At 47.1% G+C, this 14,812-nt stretch overlaps 1 protein-coding gene across 3 annotated transcripts in view; it reads left to right on the forward strand.

The window, feature by feature from the left end:
• The window catches only part of DOCK1 (dedicator of cytokinesis 1), a 521,064-nt gene that overhangs the window by 69,693 nt on the left and 436,559 nt on the right, over positions 1-14,812 (forward strand). For all 3 annotated transcript variants that reach the window (XM_042909101.1, XM_042909102.1, XM_042909103.1), the window contains exons 4-7: positions 2,696-2,751; positions 6,352-6,448; positions 8,805-8,953; positions 13,534-13,669. In XM_042909101.1, coding sequence (XP_042765035.1) covers positions 2,696-2,751; positions 6,352-6,448; positions 8,805-8,953; positions 13,534-13,669 — 438 coding nt within the window. The remainder of the gene's footprint in view (positions 1-2,695; positions 2,752-6,351; positions 6,449-8,804; positions 8,954-13,533; positions 13,670-14,812) is intronic.

Consider the following 14,812-nt stretch of genomic DNA (forward strand, 5'->3'; position numbering starts at 1 on the left):
AAGAAAAAAACACTGCTTATAATTGTCAGTCTTACGTTATCCGTGATGACAACAGACTTGCAAAGCTCACGCATGCTTGCTTGCCTCTTGCATGTGACTCTTCTTAAACTGCATCAGGCGCTCGCCAGAGAGAGCTTCTGTGTCCCAGGGCAGTCTGCTCGCGTGGCAGTGTGAGCTTCTGAAGCGAAGACGGGCCATCACACCCCGATCCTGGTGGTGGACGCCCCCGCACGCAGTTCTCTTGTGGCTTTTCCATTCTTAGCTTCACAAAACCTAATTACGGCCCTTCTGTTTTATTCCGAGTTTGAAATCCCGTCCATTCTAAGCTATGATTAGGCCCTGCCCACGTTAACGTACACACTTTAACATCTACTTACGCTTGGCAGATGGCTCATTTCACTTCTGTTTCTTAACTTTGCCTCTCATTATCTCCTAACTGGGCTGGGCTCCTCCAGCGGTCCTGAGCCCGTAACTAAGGCTTTCCAAGTCCAGCGGCTTGAGCAGGGAAATTCCTGCTCTGCTTCCCCTAGAGACCCTGCAGACAGGCCATGCTGGACAGTGGGGAGCTGTTCGTCCTTAGTAGCAGTGACTCGGGAAGGGCCCGGGTTGAGGACAGCAGGGCTGGCCTCCTCTGGCGTAGATAGTACTGTTGGTGAGGCCAGTCTGCAGAAAGGAGCGGGGACCTCCTACCCCGTCCTGCCAGACTCAGACGGGCTGCATGTCTCACACACCCAGTGACCTGGTGCCTTGACGTTTGAACATGGCGGGTTCGAAGCGGGTGGATGGTGGGATAGATTTCCCAGGGAAACTTGATCGCCCTCCTACAATCCAGAGAATATTCCTACAGATGAAACTCTAGTTTCATGGGAGAAAGCCACAGCCGAGGACTTTGTTATACAGAGTTGGGGTTCTTGGGATCATGGGCCACCGTCTCCCTCCACAGCCACACAACAGGGGTGAAGCTCCCTCTGCCATGTGCTGGGCAGGCCCCAGGCAAGCTGTTCCCTTTCCCTTGATGCTTATTTGGTGTTTGGTACCACCTTCGCCAGTGCTTCCCATCCCCCAGTGCCTTCCTGAACTGCTGTCCTTCCTGCCCTTCTTTGGGGTGCCCCGACCTTTACAGCTCATTGCTACAGGAGAGCTGGGCAGGGCTGTGTTTAGTTTTCCATCTAAAATCCTCACTGGAAGATGAGGCGGTTGCAAGATAATAGGATTTCGTGGGTCCCTCCCAGCAGTGCAGAGAAGGGACTTGGCCCCTAGCAATCCTGACTCCTAAGTGTTCTGGAAGCATCCTTTGTATAGTTGTTTACACAGGTGTAGATCGTTCGGGCTGGATTAGAACGACCCCTGCTGCGCAGTTTGCTCATTTCAAGCCTCTGCGTGTGTCCCCTCTGTACCTTCTACTGCTCCTTCCGGGGGGTGCTCCGTGGTGCCCGAGACCAGGTTTACGGAGACTGAGGGCTATCATTGCCTGTGGACACGGGCGAGGCTGCCTTGTTATTTTTCTCCCTCCATCCGACAGCACATGCTGACATCATGTGTGCTCTTGGAGGCATCCTGAGATTTGGGGGTGTCCTGCATGGCTGGGGCCTGGGGGAGGGGCCATCCAGTCCTCCTCGTCGCTCGGCCACTGTCTTTCTGCCCGACTGCTCCCCTCTCTGTGATAATTCTTCTTTTTGTGCAATTCGGTGCCTTTCCTAATAGGCAGGAGGAACACGAATCAGTGGTACCCATGCCCCTCCCAAACACGATTAGTAGTTGTGGTTTCTGGTTCTCCCGTGTAAATCCTTGCGGGCCAGATGCCAGGGAAACACGATCCTGCTCACACGGCAGGTGCCTGGAAACCGCCAGTGCCGCTGAGTGGGTTACTGATGCACCCGCTAGATCTAGTGCAGGAACCCTGACTAGCTGTGCTGTGCTGCCCCGCGCCCCAGCGCCTCCAGCCCCATTGCTCCCTTTCGGGTGCTCACTTCTGCCTCACACCAGTGAGGGAGCTGTTTCGCTTGCTCAGACGCGCGGCCGACGTCTTGGTAAAGCTCCTGGCATTTCACCGACGGCGCTTAACAGTGAACTTCGCGAACAACTTCCCCTCACGCACCGTCCTGCTAGGCGCGTGCCGTGCTTTGTGGATGCGGGGCGCGGTGTTAACAGAAACCGTGTCTAGCGGTCGTGTGGATCGGGCGAAATTCGTCCGCTGTCTGTATTTTCTCTGTTTGAAGGTTGATGGGAAATCCGTGGGTCAGGTAAGCAGGCCTGCATGCATACGTGATGACCGATGGTGGAAAGCAACTTTTGACGGCAGCGTTAGCTTTTTGAAGGAAGGAACTGTCAGAGACCATCATCGGAGATTGTTTTTAGGCATTGCTTGGCTCTGGATCTGCCCGCGTCGAGGGCAGCGGTGGACGCGAGGAGCGACCTATGGAGAAGACACAGGAAAGGCCTGTGGAATTTTTTCCCTGCAGACAGTTCGCTTCCGTTTTCTTCTGAGACACCTGCAGCCTCAGTGAAACACAGGCAGACTGAGTTTATGCCTCCTGTTTGCCTCGCTGTGTTGTATGTGAGATTTACCATGAGACTCACAGAATTCGCGTTATCCAGCCATGCCTGTCTCCACCCTTTCAGGATAGTTGTTTGATTTTCAGTTGGTATTCATGTTGATAATAAAAACTACTGTTTTTTTTTTCCTCCCCCAAAGGGTATATTTCCTGCTTCGTATATTCATCTTAAAGAAGCCATAGTTGAAGGCAAAGGGTGAGTCTGGTCTTGATGTTCGAGCAAAGAAATGCTTGTACTTGGCTTTGCTGCTTATCCAAATGGCAGTGCCTGTAGGGGGGTGGGGGGTGAATGTGGGTGTGAGTGACCGTGATGGGATGGGAGTTTTAGAGAGAGGGAGGGAACTTGGGGTGGTTTTGGACCTTTGAAAAGTCTGAAGTCAGCACTGTACCTGCAGTCACGTTCCTTGAAGCTGATGTCGATTTGGGATAGCATGGGCCCAGTGCTCTGTGCTCCTCTGAGAGTGACCCCATCAGGTGGAGGTTCCAGCCCCCCAGCTCTGAGTCCGTTTTTCTGGAAGACTTTGCAGGCTGTGATGCAAAGGGAGTTGAGGGTAAAGCAACAGTTGGTAAATTGGGACATGTGTGAATTTACATTTTGTCTAATTGTGATGTATGTTTCTTAGAGGTCATAAAACTGATGTATAAGATCATTAAAAGGACTTTTATAGAATGGGAACCCATTAGGCAGGAAAGGCAAATGAATAGCCAGGTGTGAACTTGGAAGACGCAGCATTAAAATGTTTTCCTTTTTTGTCTCTGCTACATCTTCACCCTCTGTTAAATATGTAAATTATAAAATTACTAATCATATGATTACTGCATAATGACATCTCTTTGGCTGATTACAAAATTGCCTTTCCAAGCACTGTACTTTTAACATATGAAAAGGACTAATCGGGTTCTGTGGTTGCATGATGCATAATTAAAATGAAGAAAATAATTTAGAGGCATAAATGGTGACGACCTATAATACGGTATTTTTTTTTTTAATACAGATAAAATGTTTTGTGCACAAAGTTTTAAAAGGAAAGGGGTGGGGAAAGGAAAGTTTTGACTCTGGTGGAAATAATTAAATAAAGTATGCATTTAATGTATTTTATATCCATCTGTATCACAGTCAGTATAGGCGTCAGACTGTGATTAATTTTTGTAAAAAAGCACTGCGAGGTATATACAAAAGAATGTATGGAAAATGTAATTAGGAACCATTATAGTAAAGCGAACAAGAGACTATTTTGACTCTCGGTGAGGAGAGCCACACCCACGCAGACAAACAGACACACACACTGGGTCCCGGGGTGTGATGCCCCAGGGTGAGCGAGTGAATGGTGCACCCGGGAAACAAACGGCAAAGAAATGGTTTTCCTGCCGAGGCTTTCGGGCTCCCTGTGTTCGCTCCCCGTGCTGCCCTGTGCTGCTCCCACCCAAGCCCAGCTGTCTGTGCCTTCCTCGTTGCAAAGGACTTCCTGCCTTCAGACTTGACCATTCTCCTTTCTTCCGGAGACCTGCGGACATCGACCTCCCCTCCCCATGGTCCTTCCTCCTATCCAGCCCAGGCCACTCTGTCATCCCACCCCTGCTGCCTCCCTGCTTCCAAGTTCATCACCCTGTCTCTCTTGCCGGGTTTCTTCTTTCTGTACTCCAGCCTCCATTCCCTCTCAGACACCCCGCATCCCCACATCACTGCCACGTGCCTGCTGCCACCTGGTCTCTACCTTTACCCCATAACTGAGGCGGTTCCCACTTTTCCCTCGTCCCATGGTCATATGGCTGCCGGTGCCTCCTGATTTCCAAGCTTCTAGTGTCTTCTCAAGGCTGTTCTTCTGGTGCTTTCCTGCGGCACTGGGCACTGGTGGCTGTCCCCTTCACTGGATGAAGCTCCTCGTTTGTTCTGATGCTTTCATACCCCGTTTCTCATACTGTCTAACCTACTTCCTTCCCTGCCCGCTGCTCCCAGGGTGCTCTCCTTGTCCTTTTCCTAGTCCTGTGTTGCCCCTCTGTTTGGGGTGGCCCGTGTCATTGTGCTTCCTCTCTGTGCGTGATGCCTGGATTGGGGCCTTCAGCCCTGACTCGTCCCTTGGTGTCATTTAGTGCCAACTAAGGAGCCACCCCCACTGACTGTCTGCTGTGTCTCGCTCATTCTTCCATGAGCCCTGCGTGATGTTCTTTCTGTAGGTCTTAATGACAACCCTGTGGGGCAGACATGGCTGACCCCTTGCGGGTAAAGAGGTGGTTACAAAGAGGTGGTTACAGAGCAGCCAGATCGAGTCCATTAAAGCCAGTCGGCACGTTAGTTCAGAGACAGATCAGGCCTACGAAGAGGGAGGAAGTGGGAAGGATCCAGAACTGAGACCAGGTCACAGTATGTAGAGCGAGGCCCTCTACGTGTGGTGAAAGTGAGTTCTAGTTGAGCCCCAAGCTTCTGACAGCCAATGGAAGAGCCCAGTGGACTGAGCATGAAACTCAGGATCTGGGAGGTGGAAGCATCCAGGTTGCTGCCAAATGTGCTCACCCCGTGGGAGAAGAGAAACTCCCCCCCCCCCCCCCCCCCCCCCGGGGGGCCTTCTCAGAAGGGCACTGCAGAGTGCGATGAACCACATTTTCATCAACATCTTTACCGGGAACCTTGGTGACAGACCCGGCCGGGCTGCTGTGAAAACCACATTCTGAAATAGACACTGATCGTGTCCCATCAAAGGGCAATTTCTGAAAGCAGTTTTGTGGATGATGGTCTCAGACACACCCCTGCCTCGGACATCTGGTCCCTGTTGCTCCAGGGGTGCACGTGGCTAGACCTCTCCGCAGATACTGGTTTTCTCTCAGGGACACCATTGTCTTTTCCTTCGGGAGCCCCACCATCAGTAGGTCATTGTAGCCCTGAACCCCAACTGCGAGCCAAAGTAAGCATCTTGCCCGCCCATCTCGGCCACAGCCAACTCAAGATATGTAGGTGGGACATATTTTGGGATCCCGGGATATTCCATGCTGGTTGCAGTCTTGTCCGTTCAGGATGTCTGGGGCGAGGTGGCCTCACTGCATGAGCCACACTTCCATCTCTTAACTCAGTCCCAAATATTCTGAGTCCTGTGTAGCACAGGGCCTGACACAGAGCATGCGACTGGAAAAACCATGGTTGATACCATTTAAAAACACACACACACACACACACACACACACACACACACACACACACACAAATAGATAGCAAGTTAAGACTAAGTCAAGGGTTAACCTTTCGGGGTGCAGGGAAAAGGGAGAGGATGCATCAGAGTTTGGGGATCAGATAGAGTACCTCTGGACGCTGGGGAGCCGTGGCCTCATTCATATTTTGACAGGGATAAGTGCTTCATGTATTATCATATAGTGAGTTTTATGCATGATGGAAACGTAGAAATCATCTAAACCCAAACCTGCATTTTAATGCCACACAGATTGGCTATAATTTATGGCCGTCTATAAGATAGATGGGTACACATATTATGAATGTACTCTCAGACCTTGACGTTCTGAAGACCTTAAATGGGATATTATTTGCCTCCTTCATCTTACCTTGACATATGAGGTAGACGCCTTTACATGTAGGATAATGTAGGAACACACTCAAGTTCTGTACAAATATTACCTGTCAGTCTCAGAGATGTATGTATTCATATGTGTGGACACAGTCTTATTTGTATATTTTCTCTCCATTTGCTTAAATATTTAATTCTGTGGACCCGATTTGGAATTTACAAGGTATAGCTTGTAGACTTTAATGAAGCCATGAACTTGGCTGTCCTCTTCTCCTTTCCCTTAGGCAACATGAAACGGTCATCCCGGGCGACCTCCCGCTCATACAGGAAGTCACCACGACACTCCGAGAGTGGTCCACCATCTGGAGGCAGCTCTACGTGGTGAGAAAATAGGATGTTGAATCTAAGCTTCAAAATAGAGAAGGGTCTTGTGGGACCTTGCTGTACCAAGGGGATGATTTTCCTTTCCCTGGGAACCTCAAAAACAGAACCAAGGACTAAGTCCTACTCAGGGCAAAGAAAGCAACGTGGCCCATTATTCTGGCCACCCTGGGGGACCATTGTCCTCTTGGACCCGCTTTGTAAATGCCATGCTCCCTGTGACAAAGCGTTGGTAAAGGGAAGGGCCAAGGATTTCACCTTCATTGTGCTAAAAGGGGAGACGGGCTGCTTGAAGGCTTTGGAAGACAGGACTAGGCAGTCTGCATCGATGTACCCTCAACGTTGATATTTAGATCCTGAAAACTGAAATCTGCTTTTAAGCTTTAACGGGTGCTTCTTTACAGACGCAGTACAGAACAATTGCTGTTTATTTTTTCTGCCATTGCCTGTCTCTTATCATTTGAGTTAAACTACATAGTCTTCTAGACTTAAGTGTGCTTGTTCCAGAGGTTGGGAAGTCGTTTACATTCTGGCTCTGTGTGCAGCTGTCCAGTTCTCCCGATCACGGAAGAAGCCTTATTAACGCAGGGAGGCTGAGACTCTGACATCTTCCATTTGCTATTCCCTCAGGGCATTTCTTTGCACATAAATTCATATTTGCAGAAGATTACCTTTTGTTAAGTCTGTATTTCTATTCAGAGTGTTGATTTCTCGTATGCTAATGTTGTCAGCACAAAGCAAGGGCTCTGGAGGGAAGTCAGTGCATCGATTTCTTAGGAACACAGAAAACTTGCAAAAGTCCCACAGCTGCTCTCTGGGCAGGCTTGTTGTTTTTGATTATACAGTGGCTTCTTGTAAATGCACAGTAATAAGCAGTTGCAGTAATTGGTCATCAAATGTTCTCAGAAACCAAAAAGCGTAAAGTTAGCCATGAATGTTTTGTGTAAATCTGAGCAATTTTGTAGTCGGTGTTTCATGTTCAACTTAGCAATTTTTAAACAAAAATATGGCAGGAAAACAAACAGGGGCTGATGCTGACTGGTATGTTCGTGGGCTTGGGTCTAGTTCACGCCCGGGGTAGACATGCCTAGTGGGCACCTTAGCTTCCTTTTTATGAATGTGGGTTTGTCTCTGGTGGACTTGCATTGTTGGATTTATACAAAGCTAGTAGAAATTTCCTTACAGCGTTTTGGTACGAGTTGTGTTTTGCTGTGCCCTGTGGCTGTAGATAAGTTAGCAAAATATTACGAAGTTTAGATACTTGATAAGGCTTTAGAAAAATGAATTAGTAAGAGGAAACAAATCTAATTGTGGAATAAACCATTACTTTTGACCATTTAGTTGTTAGTTAAGAAATTAACGTTAGGATGATGCTATAAAAGTAGCTTGTGGGGTGCAGAATAGTCTCTGAGGGCGTTCTTTGACAGGTTGGTGGGGAGGGTCTTAGAAATTCCTACAAAGGTCACATACTAGAACTCGGGGAACGGGAGGTTCAGATGTGGAGAGCAGAAGTTATTTAAAAAAGTGTGTAGTAGCCATGTTTTAATGTTTATAGGGACCATGTTTAGAATTTCATCAAATTAAAGGTCTCCTAGATTTCATAGAAAGAACCACCCGCTTCCTTTTAGGGGCGGGGGCGTAATCCCTAACATCCTTGATGAATTGTAGTCTTGGTCTCAATGCAAAATGCTTTTTTTTGGTACCATCAGCACCCTTCAAAGTATGTATAAAGTGATAAAAATGTGAATTTTTTTGTGTGTGTTTTCCGTTTGATGTAAATGCACTGACTGCTTGTAGATTCGGACTTCACTGCTTCTAGAAGCTGCGTGCGCTGAATAAGGCGCAGCGCGCCGGGGCCCAGGCTGATGCTGTTCCCTACAGCCTGGTTGACGACGGGCCCAGGTGTCCCGTTGCCTGGGGTGCCGAGAATAGCGCTCAGGGCGCCGTCTTCAAAATGTTGAAGACTCGATGGCAAGATCTTCAAGCTCACGCTGATCCTGAGGGAGGTTCAGGGGTTGCCCATCCCTGGGCCACGTGCTAGATGCACGTGGGCTGGTTTTGAGGCTCCCCATCCCGATCCCGCTGTGGTGAACCTCTTGACTGAGAGGCATATACTCTGGAAGTTTGGGTGGAATAGTGAGGATTGTGCATTACGGCTTCTCCTTTCGATCTTTAGTGCCTCAGAGGAACCAGACTCCATATGATGTGTTCCTGTTTCATGCTAAAAACATCTTTTAACTTGACATTAATTGGATCGCATCAGATAAAGCATAGACTACATGTGTGTTTGGAAAACACTCCACAGAGCTCTTTTATACCAAAAGCTTTACGTGTGGCTTTTCTCTCCTCCGTACAGCAAGACAACAGGGAGATGTTTCGAAGCGTGCGGCACATGATCTATGACCTTATCGAATGGCGATCGCAGATTCTTTCTGGAACTCTGCCGCAGGATGAGCTCAAAGAACTGAAGAAGAAGGTCACTGCCAAAATTGATTATGGCAACAGGTTTGTTTATTTCAAAGATGATTTCATGCTTAAATTATCCAATATAATACCATTACCGTAAGCCTTGAGGAGTCTAAGATCATGTTATAAAAAAATTTCTAACATCAAAATAAGGGCCTAGTTTTCATTTATTTTTTAGTTTTTTTAAATTTTTTTAAATGTTTTTATTTATTTTTGAGACAGAGAGAGACAGAACATGAGCAGGGGAGGAGCAGAGAGAGAGTGGGAGACACAGAATCCGAAGCAGGCTCCAGGCTCTGAGCTGTCAGCACAGAGCCGGACGTGGGGCTTGAACTCACAGACTGTGAGATCATGATCTGAGCTGAAGTCGGATGCCCAAGTGACTGAGCCACCTGGGCGTCCCCCTAGTTTTCATTTTTGAAAGGATAGGGTATTTTTGGGGTGCCCAGCTGGCTCAGTCGGTAGAGCATGTGACTCTGGATTTTGGGGTAGTGAGTTCGAGCCCCATGTTGGGTGGAATGATTACTTTAAAGATTTAAAAAAAAAAAAAGGATAGGGTATTTTCTGTTGGGTTCTAAAAATCAGGAGTTTTCAGAGTCATTGTTGAAACCTATTCTTGTCTCCAAGAAGCAGGGGATTGGGTGGTCTCTCAGTTGCACTCTTCCATAGAGGACCTTGTCGTGAGTCCCGCCGAGAAGGAACTTTTATTTTCTGCTCACAGTACTTCACTTTGAGTCCAGACCTGGGGTCCCTGGCAATAACAAGCACCAGGTTTCTTTGTGGACCCCCCAGGTTCTGAGAGTTGGAAGGGACATCACAGGTCACCTTGAAACTTAGCACCAGTGCGGGGGGACGGCAGGTTTGGCAAACCAAAGTACAGCCAGCGAAATCTGAATTTCAGATAAACAACAAATAGTTTGCTTTGTTGTAAGGATGGCTCTTGCAAAGGTTCCCGTCTACAGCAAGCCTCCACTCCGTTGTGCTTGAATGCTTTCAGCGGCCGTGCGCTCCCTCCCGCACAGCTCTGTGTTCTAGTGTTCGCTCGAGGTTCTGATGCTGAGGGGCAGTGAGCCGCTTCTTCCTGGGTCTGCCAAGTCTGTAACCGGAAGGAGGCCACGCCCTTTCCCACCAGGTAACTGGTTGTCCCTATAATGTCAGAGCTGCAAGAGGCCTCAAAAATGATCTGGTCACACGATTCTCAGATGCTGGTCCTTATCAGAATCACTTGGAGAGCTTTCAAAATACAGAATCGTGGGACCTACCCCTGAAGATTCTGATTTCTAATATCTGGGATGCTGGCCTGACATTTCAGTTTTTAAAAATAGACTTGGACCACGCTGGACAGCAGATCAGGTAACTTCTGGGTTGGACCAAGCCCCTCGTTTTACACACTAGGATGGTAAGCTCAGAGAATGGGAGAGGATTGCCCCCAGTCAGTTAGCTGAAGGGTGCCCTGGGTATAAACTCAACCTTTCTGCCAAATCAGAATTACAGTATCATTTTGTTTTCTAGTATTTCATCCTTTCAAGTGTGAAAAGTTTCTAGCAACATTATTAGTTAAATGGAGGGTTTGGATTAAGGCTACAGGAGGGGCGCCTGGGTGGCCCAGTTGGTTAAGCATCCGATTTTGGCTCAGGTCATGATCTTGCTGTTCGAGGGTTTGAGCCCTGTATCATGCTCTGTGCTGACAGCTGGGAGCCTGGAGCCTGCTTCGGGTTCTGTGTCTCCCTCTCTCTCTGCCCCTCCCCTGCTCATACTCTGTCTCTATCTCTCCCAAAAATAAATAAACATTAAAGAAAAAAGGCTACAGGAGACGCCCCAGAAAGTTAGAATCTTCTGAGTATAGGATATTAGATATCGTTTTAGGGAAACCCATTTCGTGAGCACCTGCTTAAAAAAAATGACACTTTTTGGAGCTTTGATTCTATTTTCTCTTGGAGTGTTGTATTTTGAGCTTATGTTCCGAACCACCTGCTTAGTTTGGCTGTGGTAAGCAACGAAAGTACATTATTTCGTGGAACAATCGAGTTACGAAAGGAAGTGTTTCCAAACATAATTTACTGCTTTGAGAGGAAATACAGTCCTTAATAAGACAGTTTTTTGCCCTCCTGCTATGCTCAGACACACCTTCGTAGCAGAAGCTCACTGTGGGTTCAGACCCCACCTGAGCACTGGCTGCTCAGAAAAGCACACAAAAGAGTTGGCATGAAGAGAACCCTGACAAGCCACTTCCTGTGCCAGTTTCCATGTGGCATTCTGGAACAAGCACGGACTCTACCATGAGAGGGTTCTGGCTCAGAATCCAGGCTCAGGGTTCTTCTGGATGTTTCTCTGAGCTTAGGTTTCTTCCTTTGTGAAGCGGGTCTGGCCATCCGTCCTGGCAGGACTGAGGCGAGGAGCACACGGCTGGGTGTATGCAGCAGGCTGGTACGTGGCCTGGGCCTCTGCTCCTCAGGGAGCCTGGTTCCGTGTGGCCTGTGGGACCTCTGGCCACCGTCCTCTAAAGCCAGATGCTTTGTAACTCTGCAGGCACCAGCACTGGGCAGCCCATAAGAGAAAGGATTCTCTCCCCCCTCATTAGCATGGGCCCCACCCACTCCAGAACTGACCCCACCCACACCAGCACTGACTCCTCCCAAGGGGCGGGCTCAGGGTTTGGGAGAGAGGGGGCTTTGTTAGCGAAGCTTATTACAGAGACAACTGATGAGAGACTAAAAGGCTTTTTAAAAAAAATGTCTTTCTGTTCCTTTTGAGGCACCCCACCATCCCTGCAACTACTAGGCTGTTTTCATGCAGAGCGAAAAGCCTCTGAGTATTTGTTTAAAAGCCTGTTTACCGTCATGTTGCCGACTGGCCCAGTGGGTCCTGCTTCGCCATCAGTGGATTTGCTTAGTAGATATTAAGAGGGGAGCACGAGGTCTTTGTGACTGCTTTCCAAATGGTGCAGTGGCCCAGCATCCTCTCAAAATGAAACCTGATTGGCACACGTTATCAGACTCCTTTCCAGCTTTAAGGTGTGTGACCTTCAGGGAGAGAAGTCGGGCATGAGTTTGCCTCGTTGGAGTCTTTCTTCCCAAGTCACCTCTCCTCTTAAAATTGTAACTGTTACAGTCATTATCTAATTGAGATTTATCTTTCTGTCAGCACACTCTATTTTGCCGTATGGTTAAAGAAAAAAAATCCTGCTTCCATAGACCTGTTAATAGCAGGAAGAAAATCCCAAAGGCAAAAGTATAAGGCATCTGTGGTTAAGATTCTCATGTCTTATTAAAAAGAAAGCCAGAACACGTCGCCGTGGTGCAGCTCCTGGTTTCTTTCTTTATATAATGGTCTTTGTTTATTCTTTAAATAAAAATTGTGCTAAAAATCACCTAACAATTTCGTCAGATTTGGGGAAACAGAGAGAAGGTTGCCAAAAAACATTTCCAGACATGGATGGACAGCTTTATTAGACAGATGCTGCTCATGTTTTAAGTTGGCTACTACGTCTAGCCATCTGGCCAGAAAGTTGCTTAACGTTATTGTGGATAACGTCCACATGTTTGGTGTCGAAACACAGTAGAACATCTTTATCGAAGATCTTCTGATGAGCTAATTTCGGGATTAGAACTGACTGTAGGTAGAAGCAAAGCTGTGTGATAGAATTGACGAGAATAGAATGGTGGGTGTGCCTTTGCCCCCGCTCTTCCTTCCTACCTCTTCTCCCCAGCTTGGTGATGATGTCACCACCACCAATTTTAAATATATGGGTGCATGGGTTGTATGTCACTGCATACACACACACACACACACACGCGCGCGCGCGCGCGCGCACACACACACACACATACACACACACAGGAGTATGTATGTATATACACTCTATACATAACTACACACCCTATATATACACTCTATTTATCTATGTATATTATACCCCCCATACATACCCCTCCCCCAACTATCTGTAGCATGTGTGTGCTTTAAACTGCCCATGCTGTTCATATAGTGATTGGTAATACACACTTCATTTGGGCTGTGCAGATCTGTAAAATTTTGCACTTGAAGAAAAAGTCACTACTGCAATGGAAGTAAACATTGAATAGTTTGTTTTAAAGATTTTACTTTTATTTATTTGTTTTTTTAAGTTTATTTATTTTGAGAGAAAGAGAGAGCAGGAGCAGGGGAGGAACACAGAGAGAGAGAGGGAGAGAGAGAATCCCAAGCAGTCTCCATCCGGTCAATGCAGAGCCCAACATGGGGCTCGATTTCACAAACCATAAGATCATGACCTGAGCCGGATTCGGACAGTTAACCAGCTAAGTCACCCAGGCACCCCTGATTTTAGTGTTTAAGGAATCTCTGTACCCAACATGGGGCTCAAACTCACAACCCCAAGATCAAGAGTCTCATGCTCTACTGACTGAGCCAGCCAGGTGCCCCTGAGTAATTTTTTTGAATTCCAAAGGAATGTGTTTTAAAGAAAGTGACCTTATAGAATTAATGTCCCCTAGTATTATGGATGACCCTGACTTTCTGTGATGTTTTCAACTGCGCCTAGTTGTCGGGACTGAAGTTGTGTCAGAGAATTCAAAGCCCTTGGTCCGTGTCCATGAAGCTCTGAATTCTTGTTGTTCTAGAATTCTTGATCTGGACTTGGTGGTGAGAGATGAAGACGGGAACATTTTGGATCCAGAACTAACTAGCACGATTAGTCTCTTTAGAGCTCATGAAATCGCTTCTAAACAAGTGGAGGAAAGATTGCAAGAAGAAAAGGTAAGTTCGGCTGTCTGTAATGTGCCATTTACATTGAGAGTACCTTTTCTCAGTAACAGTTTTCAACATTAATAAAACACCAGTGAGGCCCAGAATTTGTACTAGAAAACTCAGAAGGCACGACAATATAGTATATTTCATACGATGATGAATGGAAAGGAACCCAGTGTCAAAACATACGACCAGGAAGGATTTCATCCCTTGGTGGGGGTGGGGGGAGGGTTGTAAGCACTGTGCTACGTCTTAGGAGGCAGGGTCTTAACAACATTGACTTTGTGTTTTCATCTCATGGGAAACAATACTGGATTCTGCATTTCCTCTCTGATAGGAGCCAGAGGAGTGACATATTCTAAGCTTGATCAGGGCAGGGAACATGTGTCTTACTGATCTTCTGCATTTTCTCTGGTCTCTAATGGTGTCTTCTCTATAGCAGATATTAAGAAGTCAGTTGACTGATTGAGTCAGCCGTTCATTCAGCAAGTATTTATTGAGCACCTACTGGGTACCACAAACTGAGGACGTACTGATGAATAAGACAGAAGGGTTCTCGGAGGATTTAGTGTAGTGGGGGAACCAGAAATTAAGCAGCTCTGCATGTGAACATCACCGTGATTCGTTGTTTAGACAGTGCAGTATTTGAAGACCACGTTCAGTACAAACTGTTAAGGGGTTGTGACCTTTGCACTGGGTGCATGCATGTGTTGAGTGGGACAAGGAAGTGACTGCAGAGTGGCTTTGCTGTGTTAGGCTAACCGGTTGCATGTAGTTTTCTGTTCTGTCATCAATAAAGAAAGTGCAACGTTGGTTAGTGGTGAGTATTGCTAATGTCAACTTTCTTTCTTCCTTCCTTTCTTTCTTTCTTTCTTTCTTCTTCTTCTTCTTCTTCTTCTTCTTCTTCTTCTTCTTCTTCTTCTTCTTCTTCTTTTCTTTTCTTTCTTTCTTTCTTTCTTTCTTTCTTTCTTTCTTTCTTTCTTTCTTTTTTAAGGTTATTTATTTATTTTGAGAAAGTGAGAGCATGTGTGCGCGTGAGTTGGGGAAGGGCAGAGAGAGGGAGATAGAGAATCCCAAGCAGGCTCCGCATGGTCTGTGCAGAACCTGATGAGGGGCTCGGGCTCATGAACTGGGAGATCATGACCTGAGCCG

The sequence above is a fragment of the Panthera leo genome, chromosome D2, assembly GCF_018350215.1.
Source record: "Panthera leo isolate Ple1 chromosome D2, P.leo_Ple1_pat1.1, whole genome shotgun sequence".
Lineage (NCBI taxonomy): Eukaryota > Metazoa > Chordata > Mammalia > Carnivora > Felidae > Panthera > Panthera leo.